We start from the raw sequence: 23,477 nt of genomic DNA, 5'->3' as shown, positions 1-23,477 counted from the left end.
TATAAGTTTACACGCAGGCACTTCCAGGAGTGTATCTATCGACTCCTCACTGTCAGAATGGTGAGGATAAAAGCAAGCCGAGGTTATGCAATAACAGCTGATGTACGACATACAAATGAGATTTAATACAAAGGCTCCATTGATCAAAAAATATCAAACTAAAACTTGCATTTGTTTGGTGTGCTGTTAGCGATATCCGACTTGTATTACAAGGTATTCAAATCTCCTTAGTTGTAGCTCGCTGCATGGAAACATAAAACATAAAAATCCCAGCCATCTGTCCCCCTGCCTCCAGACTCATCACACCTGATGTCAAAACTGATGATAGGAAAATGACTTCTCTGCATGGCTAAAAATATGAATTCATCATTTACACTCTAAAATGCCACTATGTAAATTTTGGATTTTTGAATTTTGCCTTCACAAATTGATTAAATAATTCACTGTCAAAATCTCATCAAATGAACGCTCTGTAATAGACTGATTGAATAAATGGTGCTCTGTAAGAACTGTGTGTTATGTTTACTAGAATAGAACCGTAAAGACAGCAGTAAATCTTTCTTTTTTAAAGTTTCCCGGTCTCTGCATCTCTGTATCTCACGATGGAACATCAATGAAGTACCAGAAAAGACAAGGGGACGGCTGTATTCATTACCTTGCAAACACAGGAGTCACTTTATCCTGTTTCATCGCTCTACTTTGCCCATTTTCAAGTTAATATTTGATGTAGTGGAAACACAAACACATATTCGCCAAATGAGACTTTGCCTTACGGCCTAAGGGTCTGTGTGGTGGAAAAGGGTTCTGATTGTGTAAGTTGTGAGGAATAGAATTAGTTTATTCCATTTCCAGTTGATACATGACAGTAAAAACTTGATATAATGAAGATTGCAAGTTTAAGTATTGCTAAAAACATGTGAAACAAATGTCTACACTTTTAATTTACGTCTTAATTGTATCACATCCTACTAAAACGCTCTAACTCCCTGTTTTCTGCGAGGAAAGTGTTAAAATCACAACAATCTGTCACCCCTGCCTCTGAGCTCATCGCACCTGTAGTCAAAAGGGACTTTTTCGCATGGCTAAAAATACCAGGTGTGCTATGAGTGAAGGCCCGACCTTGTCATAGGATAGCGTTTGCGACAGCCAATCTTAACATAGCCCTATTACCACCACTGCATGAGCCTTTCAACAACTACATGAAAACACACCAAACCACTGTTTCTCAACCTCCTGAGGCCAATTAAGTGCATTATTCCCACAAAGGTGAGGTGTTCCCAGACAAAACCTAATTAGCTCCAGCACCGTAGGCAAACAAAGCGATAATTGGTTATTAAATTGCACAAGATATTGTGTAACTACGTTTACCTGCCTTTACTGTGTGTATTTATATAAATGTGTAAGGTGAGATGTTGGTTTATTTAATTTAAAAATGTGGAAGTTAACTTCCTGTGGCAATTATCTTCACATGTATAAGCTTGTGCTCTCACATATTGAAACATTGAGACGCTTTTGTTCATCCTGCTGTGTGGTGTATGTTTGTGTGTGTGTGTGTGTGTGTGTGTGTGTGTGTGTGTGTGTGTGTGTGTGTGTATGTGTATGTGCGTGTGTGTGTCTGTGAGAGAGAGCGCGCTAAACAATTCCCACCTCCCACTAAACACTCTGATTTAATTAAACACGTTGCTGCTCACAAACATGTAACGCACCGAAACATTTGAGATAGTTTGTCAAAGTTTCCTCGTGCTGGGGCCGTCAGTCACGCTCGCCCTAATCCCTATACCTTTAAGGACCAGTGATTTGGCATTTATTCAATCTGCCTGTTCATAAACACAGTCAGTGGGGAAATGTGGCAAAGCACAACTCTGTGGAAAACGCTGATGTGATTGCCTTTGCACTCACTGCTGGTGGATTTTGATTCACACTCCATCTCACAGTCCACTTCTATGTTTATCTGTGTTTTATAGAGAGTTTTATATTTTATAGTTTATTTTAAAGTGCAGAGCATTTTTGCTCGCATGCTCTTTGAGACCAGCCTGAGTGCTTTGGTTTCTTCAGGGATTCAAAGACAGTTGAGTCTACGCTGGTTCTTTGACTCTGTGGAGTCCATTTCAATCATAACCATGTACATTTAGACGGTTCTATTCAACTTATATCAAACTGACAAAATTCCACATTTAATCCAACAGTTACATCAGTTATTAAAATATGTAATTTTGATCACTTTGATAGTCCTTTCATAATCTTTCACAGACATTATCGTCCTTAGCTAAACACCTTGCTAGCTACCCAGCTACATTCATTAAAAATATAAAAACTGACGATTCAGCTGTACAGGATTTTGCAAGCTGTGGACAACAATTCTCAAATACAATAACTCTTAAATCGAATTATTCCTTTGATAGAGGTTAAAATAAACACTTGGCAACTGCAACCAGCACAATGTGATCAACACTTTAAATCACTGTATACGATGAAAAATCCCACTCAATACTTCAACATGTCCTGGGAAACACCTTTGTGTAAAAACACTTATCTTAGCTGTCGAAGGCATGATGCAAGAAAAGTGATTTTGCCTGAAGTGTTGTGTGTACTCACTGAGGTGAAAATGTCTCTCACTTATAGGACGTGGAAATCAAATAATCTACCGAACCAAATACATCTGTTCCTTTTCATCCCTTTCTGTAAAATCTGGTATTTGGTGACTACATATCGACCATGATGCCTCGTGCTGGCAGTGGTGGCCCGTGGCAAAAATTTGATAAATCATTAACAATAAAATTAGATATCTAATCCCGAACATGTTTCAGCTGAAGATGCAGAAATTTGGGTAAACACGTTGTTACTATTTGCAGTTTGTATGATTAGCTGTTAACATGCGAGTTTGGAACACATTGTGCATATGGAGGGACGAGCAGCGAAGTGCAGTATGTCGGAGAATAGAGAAGAAATCTGAAGTTTAATGTTTTTGTGTAAGTCATTGTTACAGTTGAGGTATGAATGCTTCTATCACATTTCATCAGTCTGTGTTAAGCTCTTTCTGTCTTAACCAAATAGTTTGAACCTATACATTGTGGCATTTGTTCAAACCACTAGTTTAAATGTTATCCAATAAATCTTTGCTAAACTTTTGCACATTATTCAGTGACTGTGCAAAAACAGTCTGTTGTTGTGTATCTAATGATGCACTGGGTACCTTAGTTTTGTCGTACAGGGTGTGGTTGTCCAAAAGCATCCGCCGCTCTAATCGAGCAAAACTCCTCAGGTCTCTCTCAAACTGCTGTGGAAGAGAAGGATCAATAGTCAGAAATCAAATATCTGATTTATTAGTATGTTTATATGGGACTGAAAGGAACAAGCTGAATGTATTTGTCTTCTTGTGGGAGTTTTAAGCTTTTTTTTAACATCATTAACAAGTAAGTATTTAGATATTAAACACTTGCATGACTTTGTATACATTTTCAATATATCAGGTTTCTATCAAGGTGAGTTAGTTTTCTGTCCTTGAGGTTGTTCTTGTGCCCGGGCAACATTCTATCACAGGGTGTTGATCAGACAATGAATTATCAATCATCACAGCAACTTGTACTTTTTGCTGTTGTTCTAATCATTGATTGCCCCTGAGGCTCCCTCACTGTCATTCAGTCTCCATAATCCTTCATACCCTGGAGCCGGTCCAGCCCAGCAGTGCATAAGCGTAACGATCCAGAGGCGGTGACACCAGGTCCACACGCACAGCCCTCCAGCCCCTGTTGTCTTCCTCTGCACAATTGAGACCTCCCTCCACTTGGCTTGCCTTCAGCCTCAAGATCAGGAAGCACTTTGCAAAGTGATCCATAGCCTCAAACCTGAGGCTGGGAAGCTTGGACCATTCAAAGGTGGAGGCCTGGTAATCATAATACAGCAAAATGCCCTGGTGAAGAGAGAAAAACTAAGTTTAATAGCATGAACATCTATTAGGTGATTTTGTGTACTGCAGGTTATATATCCTATTAATAATGATATCAATGCAGGTTTTCACTTTATAGATTCTTGCTTCTCCGAAAAAATCAGCCTCTCAGTAAGATACAAACTAGTCTATCTATAACAATTAAAGTACAGGCATACTTGTAGGATAAATCCAAACTTTAATTTCTTTAAATTCGTGCAACTATAATTATGAATATGCTTTCATGGGTTTAGGTGAGAGAGTTTAAGAAGCACTGCCACTCGATCAAGCTTCAAGGGAGCATCCAGGAACCCTGGTCATCAGGGCAGCCACAAACCCAGCTGACGATCACGGTCTGAAAGCAAGGTGTTGATCTTGAATTTATCTTGAATTTATTCCAAAGCTCATACTAAAACAAGGATGCCACATCTGAAGTGACAAGGTCAAAAGGATTTGGCACAAATATTCCCTTTAAAGAATTCCGTGGTCAAAGGTCGAGATGAATGTGACCTTGGAAAACATGTTTTTGGCAATAACTCAAAAATTCCACAGCTAATTATGAGAAAATACACATATACCAGTATAAGCAAGTATGCGTTTAAGTTTCTTAATAGTTTCGATTTTCTGCAAAAAATATCACCTATGTAAGTCATTAAGTCTTCACTACAACATTGTTGTTTGTTCCAGTTTTCTTTCTCTGTGTTTGTATTTCCATTTGTCTGCATTCCATATTTTTCTCATCAAATCATCAACTCATTTAAACTGAGTGTAAAGAAACCGGCTCATCACTCCGCTCCAAACCGGATAATCGGGTACAACACTTTGCACAAGCTTTTACTCTCAGATAAATTTGCATTTGGAAGACTCAATTACTGTTCAATGTTTAAACTGAAAAGCACAATTACCGTAAAACAGTATCACTGTATGGCTTGATATTTTTAGCTATGTGTTCTTGGAAACAAAACAACTTCTCTTTTGTCATAGATTGGCTGTAGTGAATATTGTCAAAATCAGTCCTATACATCCATTCAATGGTATTTTTCATTAATTCAGGCCTATATTTGACTTTTATTGTTCTTTGAAACTAAAACCTTAACTTAAACTTGCCCTTAACTGCAAGAGCGGTGTCACAAAGCACAACCCTGTTTCTTCATTATAAGATCATTCATTATCACACACAGTTTCAATGCTGTCATTTTGCTTTCAGAAATGCAAGTCTAGCAAACTGTTATTTCTGTCCATGAGCACTGCAACTGTCTTTAAAATCAGACACTATTTAATCTTGATGATAAGAAAGTTTAGTGAAGGCCTTGAGTTATTGAAAATGGTCGTGTGAAGGTTATGTTTCACTGAGCAACATTTTTTTTCTTTTTTCAATCTTACAATTGTGAGAAGGAATATTAGAGAAACTTTCTGAGAAAGAAAGGTGGTGGTGCTATAGATGATGTTATGTATTGTTCCTTTATGAATGACTTTATTAATTGATTGTTATTTATTTTCACTTTTTAGACACGATAGCGCTATGGTTTTTTAATAGTTGCATAGTAGTCCCTCAGTGAGTTGGTGCACCCACTGGGGCCAATACTGAAATATTAACACTGCTATGCCAGGAAATCCGGTGCACACATTCATGGTCTCCAAACAATGAACTCCATGACTCAGGTGAATGTCAGATTTTTAATTTAGCATTTATATTGATATTTGTGGTTCGCCGAGGATAATTTGTAAAAGCAAATAGTAATTCCCTGACAATATTAGGTACGAATTGTATTTGTTGAATCCTTCGGTTTATCACCAAAATTCCTGCAAAAAAGGACACGCCCTTCAACCTAATCAGTACTTTGTCCTGATTAACGAATGTTTTCATGCTTAAATAAATAACCTAACATGGTGATCGTGCAAAATATTGCACCTGCTGACCATTCTCACGCGAGCATGTTAGCATGCTGACAAGGATAGCACTGCGACCATGGATGTAAACCAGTGGAGGACAAATTGTGGCTTCTTCTCAAAAGTTTTCTTCAATCTCCTCTGAGTAAAGATGCAAATAGAAGGCATATAAACACCAATGAACATGAAACTGGAGCATCTAATAATAATCCCTGAACTACATTTCATCTTAATCAGGTGGCAGTCAAATGGAAACAGCATACTATGAAACAATATGGCAGAAACATCACAACTCTTTAAATGTGCCGAACCTATCAAATGCAATTCGAGTCATGTAGTGTAACTCCAAGCATACATTTTGGATTTGTAGTATCTTCAAGTCAGGAGAAACTTGCTTCTTTAAGCCATTATGGGAAAAATTACTTATGACATCGGCAAGATGAATAGGTTTGTTTTATTGCTAAGAGAATAACAACTGGCCCACAGTTAAACCAGTGGTGTAAAGTCTTTAGTCTTGTTTCCACTTTGTCTCAGACATGTCACTGCTTTCAGTTTTTTTGCAACTTAATGCCACTGTTTGTCTATTTTCATAAAAAAACGATCTGGTTAGTGATATCGCAATCTGAAACATTGTGTTACAGTATATCATGTTGATGCATGACTGAAATCTTCTCTGTGACTTAATCAAGAACATAGACCAGATTTAAAAATCTTGCTAGAAAAGGATTCTCACTGTGTGAACATCTGCTGAGACTTGTCACCGGTCTAATTTGAGCCCAGAGTGGTGAGAAAGGGAGGATGGTTCAGTGTAAGATCCAATAGAGAGACGAGCCTCCAGTCAGCCATAGTCGATGGCTGAAGCCGATTCTGTGGTAAATGGGTCCACTCCTTAGATAATGGAAATCTCTGCCAAGTGAGATGTCAGTGTGTGAAGGAGAGAAGGAGAGAGGGCCACTGATGAGAAACAAAGCCGTCAGTGTAGAGAGCAGGGAAATGGAGTGAGTGTAGGAGAATAAAGCGTTCAACCTGTAAGAGAAAGTAAGGAGTAGGTGGATGAGTAGATAGCGGGGAAAGACAGAAAAGGGGAGAGGGAGGAAAAGGACTGTGTGAACTGATTTCCTCCAGGCCTTGCCCTGGCTGATTATGTTTCTCTCTGGATGCAGGAGTGTTAAAACGATTAAGATTACAAATTATCAATTTAATCCCAGCGCCCAGCGTAATTGTTGGGATACTACTCCCCTCTCACTGGCCATAAATCTGCCACACAATCCTTAAAGAGCAATAATTGGAGAAGCGAATGCAGTGAGCAGCCACTCTGCCTGTCCAGCCGATGACTTACGTTAATTGCAAAGCATTAACAACCTTGTCAGCGTGGCCGGAGTCGCCGCCACCAAACATCCCTGCCCGACCGTCAAACCGCCCAAGTTATCAGAAGAGGACAGCGTTTCCCAGAGGGCACTGATGGAGGCAGATAGCGAGGAATCCAAGGTGGTGACGGTGAACACCTTGAGTGACACACAGAGGGAGCGGATCTCAAAGAAACCAGCGGCCTCCGCCTCACTTTCCCTCATCTCATTATCCTCAGGGGTGGACACGTTTGCCGCGCAATTGCAGGCAGAGATTCTTGATGTCACCCTCTGCTGCACCCATGGACCACTCTCCCTCTGCAATTACAGATAACCGTTCACCTTTCGATAATGGGCAGGGAGAGGGATTCTTGAAGTTCCTTTTACATTCTTTAATGGCTAAGCTAAAGGCAGTGACAGCTCCCACTTAGATAATGAGGCCAGAATGACAGCATAAAAGCACTTAAACACCGACTAATCTGAAATTAAAATCCCCCCGAGCCAGACTTCAGACAAGTTCTGGGAGAAGGTCCGTAACCCATCTCATGCATAAGGCTGCAAATGTAGGTCACTTCATATTCCACTATTCTGGCACATACTGTATTTTTTTGGTTGCTCCTAGCGGTGGGTTTCTTTCTGGAATCACACAGATGCCTTTAGAGAAAAGTATTCATATAATAAGGTGATGGTTGCACAGACCATTAAGTACCTGAATATGGAGGCCTTTTCCGATGGATGAGGATTTCTTGCCCCTGTGCATGCGGTATTGTAACGCTGCTTTATCTCTCACTCTCCCCTGTTCTGTCTGACGCACATAAATCTACCATAAAAACAGGACGTCGTGAAGTTTCCAGTCTCAGCATCGCCGGGGGCTGTTTAGCCCAATAGCGCTCTGTAATCATCTCGCACACAGCAGGTAATGTCAGCAAGCATCTGAGAGTAAGCTGATTCCACCAAAACTGTTTACAGAGGGAATTACAGAGGAGGACAGCGGGAAGATAATCTCTCCCCTAAAGCTTCGCCTCTGAGCGCTGAAAAAAGAAAAAAGTCAAGTGAACACGACTTTTGAAATTGTGAACTGAAAGCTGGGCCTTTTTTCCCTCTTTGATTATTTACTCCGGCTCTTCTTTTAGAGAGATTGTGACGAGCGGTCACAGGGGCCAAACGCAGCCACCTGCATCTGCAGAGGACGAGCGAAAGGCGCCTCGATCTCATCTCGCATTCTCTTTGACTCGCAGAGAGAGACTTCAAAACCCGCCTTCAAGTCGCAGATTAAAGCGCGGACCATTTGAACCGCGCTTTGACTTTGATTCACAGCTCCGGCAGAATGAAAGAGCCTGATTGCCGGAATTAAAGTGCAGTGGTTTGTGTGTGTGTTTGTGCGTCCTCTCGCTGCCGGTCAAAGCAGCCCTCATTGCTCAGATATTATTTAGATCTCAAAGTGACTAACTCTGTGTGACTGCAAAATAACCTCAGCTGTATGGGACACTCTGTCTGAATCACTCACTCAGAGCTAAAGGGGAAGCGCTCCAATTCTTAACCGCAGTGACTCGGAAAGCAGAACAATAAAGCCGGGGCTGAATGGCATCACACTGGCGGCAATGCACACACAGCTCAGCCTTCAGAAAGAAGAACTTATACAGTATTTAGAGACGGAGATGACATATGGATAGAGGATGAAACATCGCTCTCTCTGTCGTTCCCATTGCTATTACCAGGGCCAAGCTGAATCTCATCTGTCTGCTACAGAAGCTGGGGACTGACCTTGCCTCTGCCCCCAAGTTATGCTTTCAGAATATCAGCAGGAGGAAGGGCGGGGGGGAGGAATGAAATGATGAACCCGATTTTACAAGGACGTTTCTAGATGGATGTATTTTTAACTCCCTGCAGGCGGAAGAAGGGTGCTGAATGAGTGGGTGGGGGATGGCAGGGGTGCCCATGATATTAGGCCTGAGTGGAGACATGTTGGGGGGGCCCCAGGGCCTTGATTGCAGATGACAAGGTCACAAGACTTAAGAGTCAACCTCTGCTACCTCCACTTAATCACTGTCTCCTGTGTCCTCATCCCTGCAGACCAGTCCCCTCTCCATCCCTATTCTATCAGCCTGAAAGCTTCTGGTTGTTTCACACCAGCCCTCTTATGCTCCTTAAGCCTTTTTAACACCTGCCCTACCCGCCTAATTCACTGTCTCACATCCATTATACCCCAGACCCGCACATTCTCCTACACTTTCACACCGTCCCCTCGTTCCCCCCACCCATGGTGAATCAAAGTGGCTGCGAGAGGCTGCCAGGGGCTGCACTAGGTGCGAGCTTCCCGCGATAGGGTAGGAGGTAATTATCATCAGGATGGACCTCTGAAGGAGCGGAAGGGGGAGTGGAGCGGTAGATGGAGAAGGGGGCGGAGGATGGAGGATATTTTTAAACCCGGTGATGACAAAAACCGGCCGGCAGCTAGACTCCACAGAGTGGTTCTGCTCTTCATGAAACCCCTGTCTCCTCTCATGACCGTCTTCTGCTACGCATCAATCGAAGAGATAAGAGAAGACCTTCCACATCCACATGACCTGTATTTTCTGTAAGGGATACTGTCCATCATATTTTCATTTGGCTTCGAAGATCCAGTTAGCTGTATCATGTTAACATATATGTTCAGTGGTAACTGAGCTGTCTCATGACAATAAGGTATTATGTATTTGTATATGTGTATAATTCCCTGTTCCCACTGCCCAGACTCTAAGTTTGTGTAACCAAATATCACAATGTGGATTCATGGGCTGTAGGTCTGACAATGTTTTATGACTTTGTGTTTTAATAAAATGTTACAGTGGACATATTTCATTAGGAATTAATGACTAATAATGAGTTTTGTCTTCTTTGAACTGTAAATTGCGAACCAAACAATTTATCACCTCTTTAATTAACTTTATACATAATTTACAATCATCACTGTTCCACAGACTGTAAATAAAGGTGGGCAGCATGACTGCTCACTAAAAGTTAAAGGCAAAACTTCGCGATTGTCACCCGGAGTCTGCAGTATTGGCTTCCTCCATGTTAGTGGATGGGACATAGGCCAAACTAAGAAGAAAAATGTATTTGTCTCAAACATGGTTTCTGTCATTTTAGGAAGTTCTTCACACTGACGTTCGTTCAAGTGTTGCATTGGATGCAATGAAAACAAGGTTAAATGTCACGATTGACAGCTGAGACTGACTCAAGATTGGTCATATTTATCAGCAGGACCATGCTACTGTGGCTTTATACTCCGATTGCAGACTGACATTTAGAACAGGATTAATTCACAAATGTAAGTTTGCCAATATTGTGACCATTTCTTCACCAACAGATTGTTTTTAATGTGTTTTTTACAGTACGCGTAGACAAGTAAGCAAGGATACCACACATTTCTACCTACAAGTTTCCCATCCGTCATTTCAGGTTTTTGCAATCCCTCAAGAGTCTCGGACACTCCCCTTCTCAGTTAAGTTAGTTTAAAGTTTAGCTTTGGATTTTTTTTAGAATGTCTTAATTGAATCCATAAAGACCCTTGTGTTGTCCTTGGGTCAGATTGACCCCGAGTGTGTGTGTGTGTTTGTGTGTGTGTGTGTGTGTGTGTGTGTGTGTGTGTGTGTGTGTGTGTGTGTGCATGCTGCTCATGTGTCTATTAACCTGTGTGCTTCCTAATATGCCGGGGGAAGCAAGGTCAACACAAGGGTTAAAATGATTGATTGTTGAACATATGATCATTCCTCCTCTCCTTAACGTAATAAGAACATCAGGAACAAAATCCACAATAGACCCCTGTTGCAATAATACCTAATGTGGCTACTACAGCCTGCTGAGGCTTCATATTATTTTGGGCTAAAATTGACATTACATTTTTTCCCAGAACTCTGGATTTAGGCCATCTTGTACAGCACAGAAGAGAGGAGGAATAATTGCAGTGACCCACGACTCTTTCAATGTATGCAGCAGTTTCTTGTGAAACAGTGTGTCCTTAAAAAAAAATTCATTAACTGAAAAAAATGTCTTAGAGTCCATGTATTTCTGGAGAGCGCCAGATGAATAGAGCTTTTTAAAGTTGATAAATATAAGCGTAGCTAATAACATGATTATTTGCTGCATAGCACTGCAATCATTAATGAACGGAATCAATGTTAAAATCTCTGCTGTGAACAACTATTAAATACAGCTCTTGATCTGATAATGTGAAGTATAAATAAATAAATAGACAATTTTAATAAAGAAGAAAACGGTATACTGTCAGTGTGACAGAGGAGCCTTTTGTCTTGTGTATGTAAAACCTCTGGCAGTTTACGAAAAGTAAAATTAGCATTCTACATGTGCATAACAAACTAATGAGAAAATATGAAGTTCAGGGTCTTCTTATTTTTAATAAAATTCTGCTTCCTAAGAAATGCAATAAAAATGTGTCCTGAATGTGGCTGTGAAATTCTTTTCAGAGTTTAACTGCTTTAGACTTCTTCAAAGAACACAAGTCGTTATTCATTAATGGAAAAACAACCATGTCTATTTATTTTGTTATTCCCAAATTTTGCTTATTTGCTTCTCATTCATATTTGCCAGTTATTTAACTAAACTTCCAATGAATGAGTTTAAAACTGAACTTGGAGAACGTATTTCCTCCTGTCAGGTGCAACAACTATAATAACTCTTTTTTGTTTTTTCCTTTAAATGCAAACTGTGCAGTTAATGAATTGTGAACAAGCTGAAAGCTGGAGGAGGTAAAAGCGGTAAAACATTTACAAACATGATCGCACTGGACTTCTGTTTGCAATATTGTGATTAAGACCTTAGTTTAACATGATGAGATAAATGTGTCTGCAAACGTTGGGTTTTATTTAGACACTTCTGCAGAGCATTGACATTTGTCACATTACTTTGATATTAGTCGCAAATAATTGAGTACAGCCAATAATTAAATCATTAGCTGTATGTAAATAAAGCTTGTCAATAACATGGTCTGTTTCTGTTTTATCTCTAGTTCACATATTTTGTCTCTCTTCTCATTTCCTACTTCCTTCAACCGGCTGCCATCCTCCTCCTTTTCTCTTGTCTCTCCCGCCTCTTCTTTTTTTCCCAACCATTTTCCATTAAAGGATCCATTTTCCATTAAGGGGTTTCCAGTGCTGCCCATGGTCCTTCACAGACCTGCTAAAGGTTGTTTCATGAAACCTGATAATTTGTACTATTTACTTGTTCGTTCACCTTTTCACAGTTTCCTTCCATACCATCAGAGGCCGGACCACATTGCTAAGTTTTAAGATATGGCTGCAAGGACACAGTTCTGGATTATGGAAAAGTGTCAAACCCCATTTAATGATTTATCAGCGAAACATGCAGCATGCAGTGAAGTAAGAAACACGGCATGTCCTTATGACAAAAAGTATCGTCAGTTCTTCATATTTTTTTCTCTTGAAAATCCTCCAGTGTCCGACAGTGAAAAATGAAGAGAAGAGTGACTTTCAGATTAATGAGGCTTTTAAAGTTTAAATTCTAGATCACAGAATACACAGTGACCACCGGGATGTACTTTTTCCGTCTTTTGTCATTTATTCAGAACATAAACAAATGACAGCACAGCATGGGTGCCTATGGTGTCCAGTCATGTTTATTTAGCAGTTGGACACATATAAATCAATTTGCTGGGTGCAGCGGAAAAAAGGTCTAAAGAGGTGATTACAGAATATCATCAGCCAATCATCACACTCAATCACAGTGATGTATGACAGCTCAATTAATCCAAATTCATGCTTCTGCGTCAAAGCTACGCCCTAGATACGCAATGGGCTCAACATTCATAGTTGTGAATAAGTGTGTGTGTGTGAGTCGCACTGTGGATGTAGATTTCTATGCTGGTGTTGAGTGTCTTGTGGTTCTCGATCCACTTATTTACAAATTCAGCGTCCGATCCAGAGAGGCATTTTGTTTTCTTTTTGTGCCAAACTGAGTTGAGCCTGACACACTGACTTTTTGCATCCCTCTCCCTGCCTCTCATGCAATAACTGTTACCATGGTTACAGCTTGCCTGCTTACGTTGGTTACACATGTGTGAGCAGGCTGAGCACCATCAAAATGACCAAGACCATCACAAGGGATTGTTTTTGGTAGATGTTTGTTTTTTCACACAAACAGAAAGCCGAAGTTGCTGTGTGTTGAACAACGGCAGTGTACAGCTTTGGCTCACTTAACTAATTAGAAATCATAAGCTGAAACTGTGAAAAGCCCAAACGGGGGTTTTGAATTTTCACCGATGACCCCGAAAAACACTGAACTTTATTTACAAAAGCATGTTCAACATCCTCCTTACTTTAGTGAATAAAAACTTAGAGCATACTTACTTCTTGTTTGAATCTGTCGATGATGTCTGGTAAGAGACTCTTCTCCCTCCCAGTCTCTGGTGTGGTCACAATGAAGTCAACATCATGTCCAAATTCCTTCCCCCTGGAGATGAAAACATAGCACTGATAATTACTCACTGTGACAATGAGAGCACTAATCATTCATTCACAGTCACTAACTGATGAGGAGGGAAGGAGGAAAACAGAGCTATTAAAAGTACAAGCTAAGCTAATAACACTCGCATTTTCATTATTTAGACCAGTCATTGCTTACTGCCTGTTGTCGTAGCTGACAGAGCTTTTATCACAGTCATCATCATGTTTTACTTGAATCATTGTAGAGCCATATTCAACCTGAAACAATGAATGGAATCATCCCACTTAATCAGTTGCACAGCTTTAAAACAAACTGCTGTTATTGTGAACACTGACTTTCTGAAGATGCAGCATGCTTTGAATAATATGAGTTGGTTAAAGCAGACTTTAATAATTTCTGACTTCGAATTTGTTACGACTGGGATGACCACATTGCGGTTGTATGCCTTTGCCAGCTAGTGCAGGTTAAGTCCCTTTAGGTGTTCATGATATTTTGCATTCACAATTATGATTCCACCATGACCTTTGACCTAAAAATATTATCGTTTCATCCTTGAGACTCAGTGAACATTTGTCCAAAATTTGAAGAAATTCCCTGAGGTCCTCAGATGTTGCATTCACTGCACCAAAATGTGTTTTGTAAGGTCACAGTGACATTGACCTTCAACCACTAGAATTAAATCAATTAGTCCTTGAATCCAACTGAACATACTAAATGGGAAGAAGTTCCCTCAATACGTTATCGATATAATGTGTTCACAAGAATGGGCCTGACGAAGGACCCAAAACCATAATGTGCCCGTCCACTGGCTGTCACCAGTGAGGTAGACTATATTTGAAATGAGTGTATATGAGGCTACTGTATCACTGTTAGACCGACTTTTGTAATAACTCATGCTGCTGTGACCTTTGATGCCCGACTGTTCACTCATGAAGACTATAGAGTTCCAGTGTGAGAGATATTCTCTCTCTAAAGTGTTCTGACTGTCCTTATATTGTTATTCAGACAGGAGACAAACTATAACTTTGTTCTAATTGGAGTTTGGTACAATAGGCTGAGGAGTTAAGCAGATTCTATAATCTTTATCTTGTATGGAGTCGGTGACCAGAATGAATACTTTGATTTAAATCGAGGGCGACTGACCACTTTGTTTATATTCATTAATTTGGCATCGTCGGCAGGATCAGTATAATGGGTGCATCAGAGCTTAAGACTTTTCAGTTTGTATCTGTAATTTATCAAGTTGAACTCAAACTCAAAGTATTTAGTTGTTGTTGTGTTTTGCTTCTTCTTTATCTGTTTGAATCTATTCCAGGTTTTTTCTTTTATTCATTCTTATTCTTTTAAATCCTATTTAAATTTGTCTTTTACATTGTCTAAATGCATTTTGTGTTTTGTTGGAAGCAATTTAAATTGCCTTGTTTTAACAAATGCTGGACATAAAAGACCCTGTTCAAGAAAAGAATCAATGATCGGCTTAATGCCTGTAATGCTGTTACACCAGGCAGTTGTACCTGGGGCAAACTATTCGGTTACAATCACATCATTTATTCCTCTTTTCCATGTGTGCAGATCTGTGTCCAACTTGATTTTCATGACCATCGGCGCAGAACTACACCATCAAGTGAGACAACATGAAAGAACACAAGGCTGCAAACACAAACACTGTAGTCGGCTACAATAGAGGACGGGATAAGCACAGATTGTTTTGCAGCAATGTCCACTAATATGGTATCTGAGGAAACAGAATCAATATCATCTCTGTGAGCAGCTACAGAATTTTTTACAACTACAGAACGTGATCATCTGATTCAAGCAAGGGGGCCAGTGCTGAGGGATTTAAGGTGAATACCTATGAACAGAATTATTAGAGTTGGGTAGAAAAGTCCCTTCATAGATTTATGATCAGCTGCTGCAAAAATGCTAAACTTTACATCCATTAAGATAGGAATAGACTTTTCATCTAAAGCCGTTTTCAGACAAGACCTGTGGTTAAAATCCTGAGAATTGGCTGCGGAATTTAACTGCACTTTGCCTTTCACACATGCACAACACAGCGGGAGGTTTTCTGCTCAGACGCGTTCATGACAGCAACAACTCCTCCGCGTTATCGAGAGGTGGAGCAGCCTTGTGCAGCAGGCACAGGCAGGAAAGTGACGTATTACCTACGCTGCCGAGATCACTTGATCGTGTTTACAGCACCAAGACACCGTCATCACCGCAAACTCTCTTGAGATCTTTGTCAGTGTCTTCTACCTGTATGACGCTGTTTTTTCACTGGGATATTTTTTTTTACTGAAATTGTTTGCATCTGTGGTGTTTTGGAAGCATCATCAACCCATCCCACTTACTCGCAGTGAATCCAGCGGGGAACCTTGGACCTCATATGAGGAGGTTAGGCAGATAAAGTCTGGAGGAAATTCGGTGCATCTCACTCCGACAATTCACACATGTACCTTCACCGGCGAAAATACTCAGGAACTGTGGAGTCCAGTGCATGTCTGAAAGCTGCTTTTGATACTTGTGGCAGCAACAGCCCGTTAACAAGCTGGCATCTACTGCACTACAGGAGGCAGCTTTGAAGAATAGAACGCCGCAGGGTGGTAATCATAAGCTATTTGCGGAGACTCTGGATATTTCTCGGTTGTACATATGGCTGACCCTCTAAAGGTGAAAGAAATTAGGTGGTACAGAGGCCTGGGCATTTTAGCATGAAGCCTGAAGCCTGATTCTTCTGCTCAGTGGACTTCCACATTGTTTTAATATACTGTGTGTATATTTAGGGAGGGAGCTCTGGGATCATGTATATGAACTAGAATGGCAATCAGAGAGCACAAACCAAGGCTAAACATTCCCTTAGAGAAATCACATTTAAATTCATTAGATCCAGATTTTTGGGGGATCGGCACCAAGTTGCACACAATCATAAATATTAATCCCCTAAATATGTCTAATTAATTACTTTTTTTAATCACGATCCATGAAATAAAAAAATAAGGTTGAAAAAGCCCTATCTTGCAATGTTAAAGAAAGTAAAAATAATTCTTGGATCCGCCCCATCATCCAGATACATGACAAAATTCGAGGGTTCTTTTCCATCCTTCCACCAAGTTTCATGGTTTACTGTCCAGTCATTTTGGCGTAATGTCCAAGAAATTCTTCTTGAATGTTGAGAGTTGTTAATTCTCTGAAGAATTACGGACGTAATTCTCTTTACATCATGCAGCATTGAGACACGTCCCACAGGATTGTTCTCTGACATATTTTCAGATTGTCTTGTCTTATGTACCCTCAGAAGAACAGTTGCAGACTCATTACATGTTGATCCAAATGGCCAGGTCAACCAGGTATTTACAAGGCCTTCCTGAGTACAATGGTCCTTTCATGTTACCACTCAGCTGATTGTAATCTGGCTATTTGACAGCATGACGTATCACATGACGTCATCTGAATAAGCCCCTAAAGATAACATCGGCAATAAATCAATACATTTCCAAGTAAAAAACTGAAATTACAATATTCAATTCCCACAGAAATTAGGCTAATTACCAAACAACAAAGCCTCATTGGCGGAGGGGATATCGCTCAATCACGGTTATGATAAAACTGGCTTTTTTTCAAAACTTTCACAGCCATTGTCCAGTCATTACAGCTTTCATTTTTTTACAAAAAAATGTTTAGTTGCAAGAAAACGGGAACATAAGGGTCATAAGAGGAGCTGATTTGATTGGCTGTCACTGAAGTCGGCTAAAACTCCTCCTCCTGATAATGTATTCCTCCTACTAGCTATATATTCATCATGATCCTGACTGTTCGTTGCTGTGCCAGGATTGTGCACGTGCACCTCCTGTCAGCACAATTGCAGAACAGCAGTTGGCCGCACCCCCCAGTGTGTACACACTGTGCATTCCTGCCAACGCACACATTCATGAAAACACAGAAAAGTTTGTACAAGTTTTCTATGAAGTCTCAATAATTCAAATCATCAAAGAACTGCTCCACAGGCTTTATTTTGGTCTTCTGGTGTGCTTTTTGGCATTTGAGCAAGATATCAGGACCATTATGTCTTAAAGTAAAGAGGTGATAAACACATGTAACTCAAAATGAGTAAATATGGCAGAGAATATGTCTGTGTGTGAGTCCTGTGATCGACTGGCCACCTGTCTTTCACTCAAGGAGACAGGCTCCGCAGGATGACTCAAGCATCAGTCAGATGGAATGATGAAAAGTGACAGTGTGTTCCTGGGATTATTGTAACCTGCTGACACCGTCTCATGTGGCAGTTTTACAGCAAACACAAACACCCAGAGTGGAAGTCACCCCTCAGATGATACACTCTACATCCAAAACAGCAAACTAAAACTACAACGATCCCTTTTGGCTCCCTGTCCACTAGTATGTCAATGGGTCTGCGTTTCTTTGGGAACAGGAATTGCTCAATTAATAGGAGATCTCATACACTAAGCAGTTGTATCATTGTAGAATGAGAAAGACAACATGGTCAACAACGCTTGTAATTGATTATCCATGTTGTGTTCTACACTGATAGCCAAAGCAAATGCAGATTGTTGTCTTCTGGAAGGGGGTCATGTAATAAGTGCATGAAGATCTCAAACTGCATGTCTCGAGCAGATTTGGTTCTTTTTCAAACGAGAACGTACCACGATGCAGCAACAATCTTGCCCTTGCAAGGCTAAACCTATTTCAGCACTGCCATAAGCCCAGGCATCATGTCACAGTGACCACCGTCCACCGGCCACTCAAACACACACAAATAGTTTGATAAACAATTGCAGAAATAATGCAGTCGCTAAGTGTCGCACCTAACCACAAAGCAAAATGACTATAAACGTCCTAGGGGATACGGCTCAGAAGAAACCTAGACGGCTGCGAAGCTCCATGTTTGATGTTTCCTTGCCGCCTCGAACAAATGAGTGAAGGCAGCGAGAGAGAGAGAGAGAGAGAGATAGAAGGAGAGAGAAAGAGAGAGAGAGAGAGAGAGAGACAGAGAGAGACAGAAAGAGAGAGAGCGGGTGAGAGGGAGAGAGAGAGAGAGAGAGAGAGAGGGAGAGAGAAACATTAAATGAATGGAAGCAGGCGTGAATGGCTTGTGGGAAAGCTTCAAAGGTCACCCTGGCTAATTCAGGGAGCAGGGAAGTATTAAAAAGAACAGCCATTAGAGCTCCACAAGGCATGATAATGTTAATGGTTAGCGATAGTGGCAAAGAGCATGTAGCCCCGTGGCACTGACGGACTGTCCCTGGCTCATGGGTTCACTCAGCAGATGGTGCTTTAGTCACAGTCATTTCATTTGCTCTGTGACTGTATATCATGTATCTCACTTGTCCTCATACTCAGTGGTTTCCATGTCGGCCTTTATGTGAAAAGTTTACACTTCTTTAATCAGTTGACTGGTTGACACGGCTATTTGAGAATGCATCACAGACTCCCATCTGCTGAATGAGCAGCTTTCTCCCAACACTACTAACTGGCCAAGCCGAGATTCTACAACACTTCCAGTGCGTACAGGGCACTCAAGTTGTTGAGTGGATCTCGCCGCTGGCCTCTGCTGCGCTGGCAAAACTCACTCGAGTGCACCGCATATGTGTGTGCCATGAATAGCAAAAAAAAACTCAGCGGGAGAGAGACAAAGAGACCATCAGCATAAATTCAGTTTACTTCCAATCAGCATTAAAAAAAACCTGACTTATCGAAGCACGGCTGCTTGTGAGGGGCTGACATGGGAATCGGTGGGTGTTTGAGGTGAAGACACGCAGTTTTACACTTTTCAGCTCTTTCCTGAGTGCAGCACGCAGCAGCATTAGTATGTGTCGGGTGTGTGCCTCCTCTAATTCAACCCCCTTCAGCGGAAATTAGACGACACCGTGTCAGGCACATTCTCTCCAGCAAAGAGGGTGTTTTTCATCATCTCTGCTTCTAACGGTGCACCTTCACAACACTGCTTTTATTCAGCATTTGGCATCCCACATCTGTCAGCGGGCGATATGGCTGAGAGAGATTCAGCAGAAATTGTTAGCTCTGATGGACTGTGTACCGCAACGCTACACTTCCAGTGTGTTTATTTTTTATTCTAATTAAGTGCAAAGCAAGGCAGAGCAGCAGATCTATAAACGCCTGGTGTGAACTTAAGCAGTCTGCTCTTTTTATTGTGCGAGAGAAAATGTTAAATTATTGAATACTTCTCCACAAAGCCCATAAAATATACATGGTTATTTACAAATTTGTGTGGACGACAGTGCGACATGTATGAATAATACAGATGTGGGGAGTGTTGCTGCGGCTGGAGATTTCACTGAATGCATTCATCTGCAGGAGGGACGGAGTGCGAGAGCAGATAAAAGCAGCTGATCAGGGAAAAGACACAGCTCCGTTGGTAGTGATGCATCTCACCTTCCATCTCGCTTGTTACCGAAGTTTGCTAATGCAGAAGAACCAGGTGATATTCGAGAACAAGCCGTGTGTGCAAAGTCAACCGGGGCTATCTCTCTTTATCTGATGGCATGTGTTTGTGCTTTCGCCTGCAAGCTGATGATAGAGTTAGTTTAGAAAAACCATGACACCCTGAACCAAACTGACAAGGATCGCTTATCTCAATATGATGTTCGTGGAAGAAACAGTGCAGGGGGACTCAGCCCAAGTTGGAGGATGTGAAGGCTGACACCATCAGGCCCCTCATCAGTGTCAGTTTGAGGCGTATTCCAGACAGTCAGATGTTAAATAGCAGCCGCAGCGGGGACTTCACACTGAAATAAATACAGTGCTCCGGTGACACCGTGTGAGCCTTTCACACGCAGCGGTGACAGAAGCTGCGTTTTCAAGACTAATCTATTTTTAATCCCTACCCCCTCCCCCCATCCTCCCCAACAAAACCGCTTTAATAATTGTCACCCGCCCTCCACAGCTGTCCTTTCAATGAGGATGATGTCAGCGGCATCAACACATCCTCGCCATGTTGTTTTCCTCTGAAGTGGGTGACAGCCGGAGTTTATTCCAAAACGCTGCTTATTTCATGAAACTTTTGGGAGTTATTTTTTTCTGTATGTTATCCGGAAGATCAAATATTAGCCAGAGCCGAGTATATCTATTTAAAGAAGTGTAGAATAGACTGTGTGTGTATTCCCATTTTTGACAAGGGCTATCCGCCGGAAAGATGAAGCTAATAAGAGACTCTGCATCATGCTGGAAATTATAGGTAATTAAATCGAGCTTTGACAGGACTTTAGAAGTGACCGTTTTCAAATGTGTCACCCTGAAGATAATTAATGGGTTATTAGTGGTGCTGCTGCCATCTCAGGGAGCAAATGCACTTTTTGTTTGCACTTTTTAATAGGCCTTGCCACGCCTCCCACCATGTTTAAAACTACGTCTGGAGAATCTGCTTTTCAACACCATAAAAGTAAATTACTGACTGATAATGTACAAGTCATCATTCTTCCATTATAGCCCCACATGAATCCAATTAGATCTCACGTAATATTCCCCGAGCCTGCACCGAACATGAGATGAAGTAAATGTCTGCCTCGTCGCTCTGAGATTGTTATGAAGGCTCTCTCACAGGCCCTTTGCACTTTGCAGCACACTCCTGGCACATAAATCTTGCACAGTTCCTCCCCTTCATTCTCCCTGTTAACTAGCCACAATGCTCTAATCTCTTTCCTCATCTCTTTTACCACATTTTCCTCTTGAGAAGCAGTTATTTGCATAATGAGATATCATTACAGCTGCCGTTTAGGCTTCCCAAAGATGTTGGATTTTTCTTTCCTTGTGTTGTTTAAATCCCTTCTTTACTTACTGGACTTATAACCATAGACACTAATTAATGTGTACCCCAGCATCAGGAGGGTGAAGCTCGACCATGCAACTGTTGAGATTGTATGTTCTCGCTAACATTACCCACTGGTATGCGTACTTTCTGGAATCCTCTGATTTTAGTTGCAGAGTTGCATTTTGTATTAAGTAAAGTCATTTTTTTCTATACATAATATGAGTAAATTCAATTTTTCAAGCAAGTTTCCCAACACTACTACACACCATTCAAAGCAGTGTGTGAGGATTAGCTCTGTGTATATCTGTATGTGACATTGTGTACTTGCTCTGTGCTCTGACATTTCTTTGTTTTCTCTTATTTGTGCACACCACAGGCCCAGAGGCAAGAGCGGCCTGCTCCTTGTGGGAGAGCCCGGAGGTGAGCTCCCGTCATCGCTGCCTGCTACCTTTATTCAACATTCAATGATTTCTTAGATTTTTCCTGGGATTTATATTGTGTGTTTGAGGTTGCATTGTGTAGGGTGCTGGAATGAAGTGAGTCTGCTCTGCACCTTTGATAACTACCACAAGCAGTTGCACTCTGACAAACTCCACAAAGACAAGCTGGGATTCAAACTAATATCTAACTAATACCTTCACACCTTAACCACCAGGGGTTGCTCATTATAACCTGTGTACTACTGGAAGAATAGCTGTATAAAATATATAATCCGTACATAAATGGAACAGACGATCACACATCTCTACTTGTTTAAAAATTATATGAAAGCTTAAAATTGTAGCTTTCTCTAAATTGCTGTTCAGCTCAAATCAACAGGGCTCCATATTTAAATCCAAATAACTTTGAAAAGTCTGTCTATGATCATTTTGGACCAAAATTTAATGAAATAGAAAAATGTTAGAAAACAACAAACACAGTCGAGTGAAACATTTATAAGGTTTTTAGAGAGAAAAGAGATCTCTCCCCTTCCAACACATAAAGCTTGCAGCCCAGGCACTATTAAAGACTGCGAGCTGAGCTGAGGCAGCTCTGACACCCCTGCTGAGAGGCAAGCGCCTGTCCTTACTGCCAGACTGCTTTTGAATTATTTACCGCACACGCCACTGGTCATGGCTGGATCTCTACAACACCACACAGCAGAGTGCCCCAAACTCACTCAAAGCACTGCACATTCAAAAAAAAAAAGAGCAACACAAAGAGCAGGCGATGGAGGGAGGCGCCGGCTGTGAACAAACAGTCACACTCAGTAGGTAGCTTTACAAGAGCACTCACCATGCACTCTGAGATTGACAGTGAAATGCATCTCAGCGTCCCTAATGCAAAACACGAATGACCTGTGCACTCTTGTTTCTATTTTTTATGATTGAGGACCAAATAAATTCATTTTATGTAGTAATTATTAACAGGAGGATGCATTTCATCACCAACTGCTTTAAGGCATCTACCAAACCACACACACACACACACACGGTGTCATCCATGCTGTGACTCTAGTAAGTAATACGAAATAGCCACATGGGATTTAAACAGACCTCCTGAGACTTTTTTTATATCTTTGCATTTCCCTGTGCATAACCAATAGCAACCGTGGAGAAAAGAAAATGCTGTTCTGTTTCAAGCCCCATATAAACACTGAAAGGAGGAGACACGTTTTGTACCTTCGAAAGCCACCTGTCAGTGCCGTTATGGCGTCCGATGTGATTGCGTGGACAGCTCCGTCAATAATGTTCCCAAGGGCTCGGGCCTCTGCCTTACTGACAGCCCTGGAGATGTCTTCATAATGCAGAAAACCTGCAGGGAAAAGACCATGTGCTTATTAGTCTGGCAGTCAGCCATCAATCATAGCCATTTGCCCTGGGGAAGTGGAGAGTCATGGTGAATTAAAAGCAAGGTAAAGTGTGATGTGCTGGCAGATAGGAGGCGACTCCCGGCGCACGCCTGCTGCACACACAGGAGGAGTACAGCCACTGCAGAGACGGAGCTAAAGTCAGATTTATGGATTGATGGGTATGTTGTTGATTTCATGAATCTTACTTTGTGTTTTTTCATTTTTCTGCACGACATA

At 41.2% G+C, this 23,477-nt stretch overlaps 1 protein-coding gene across 1 annotated transcript in view; it reads right to left on the bottom strand.

The window, feature by feature from the left end:
- dntt (deoxynucleotidyltransferase, terminal) overlaps positions 1–23,477 on the bottom strand; it is an 82,630-nt gene that overhangs the window by 31,964 nt on the left and 27,189 nt on the right. The window contains exons 7-10 of the mRNA XM_062401511.1: positions 23,071–23,203; positions 13,527–13,629; positions 3,662–3,910; positions 3,194–3,277 (exon numbers count right to left, since the gene is read on the bottom strand). Of these exons, the coding sequence (XP_062257495.1) occupies positions 3,194–3,277; positions 3,662–3,910; positions 13,527–13,629; positions 23,071–23,203 (569 nt within the window). The remainder of the gene's footprint in view (positions 1–3,193; positions 3,278–3,661; positions 3,911–13,526; positions 13,630–23,070; positions 23,204–23,477) is intronic.

Source organism: Platichthys flesus, chromosome 12, assembly GCF_949316205.1.
Source record: "Platichthys flesus chromosome 12, fPlaFle2.1, whole genome shotgun sequence".
Lineage (NCBI taxonomy): Eukaryota > Metazoa > Chordata > Actinopteri > Pleuronectiformes > Pleuronectidae > Platichthys > Platichthys flesus.
The sequence above is the reverse complement of the archived record's forward strand: the minus strand, read 5'-3'. Positions and strand labels throughout refer to the sequence as shown.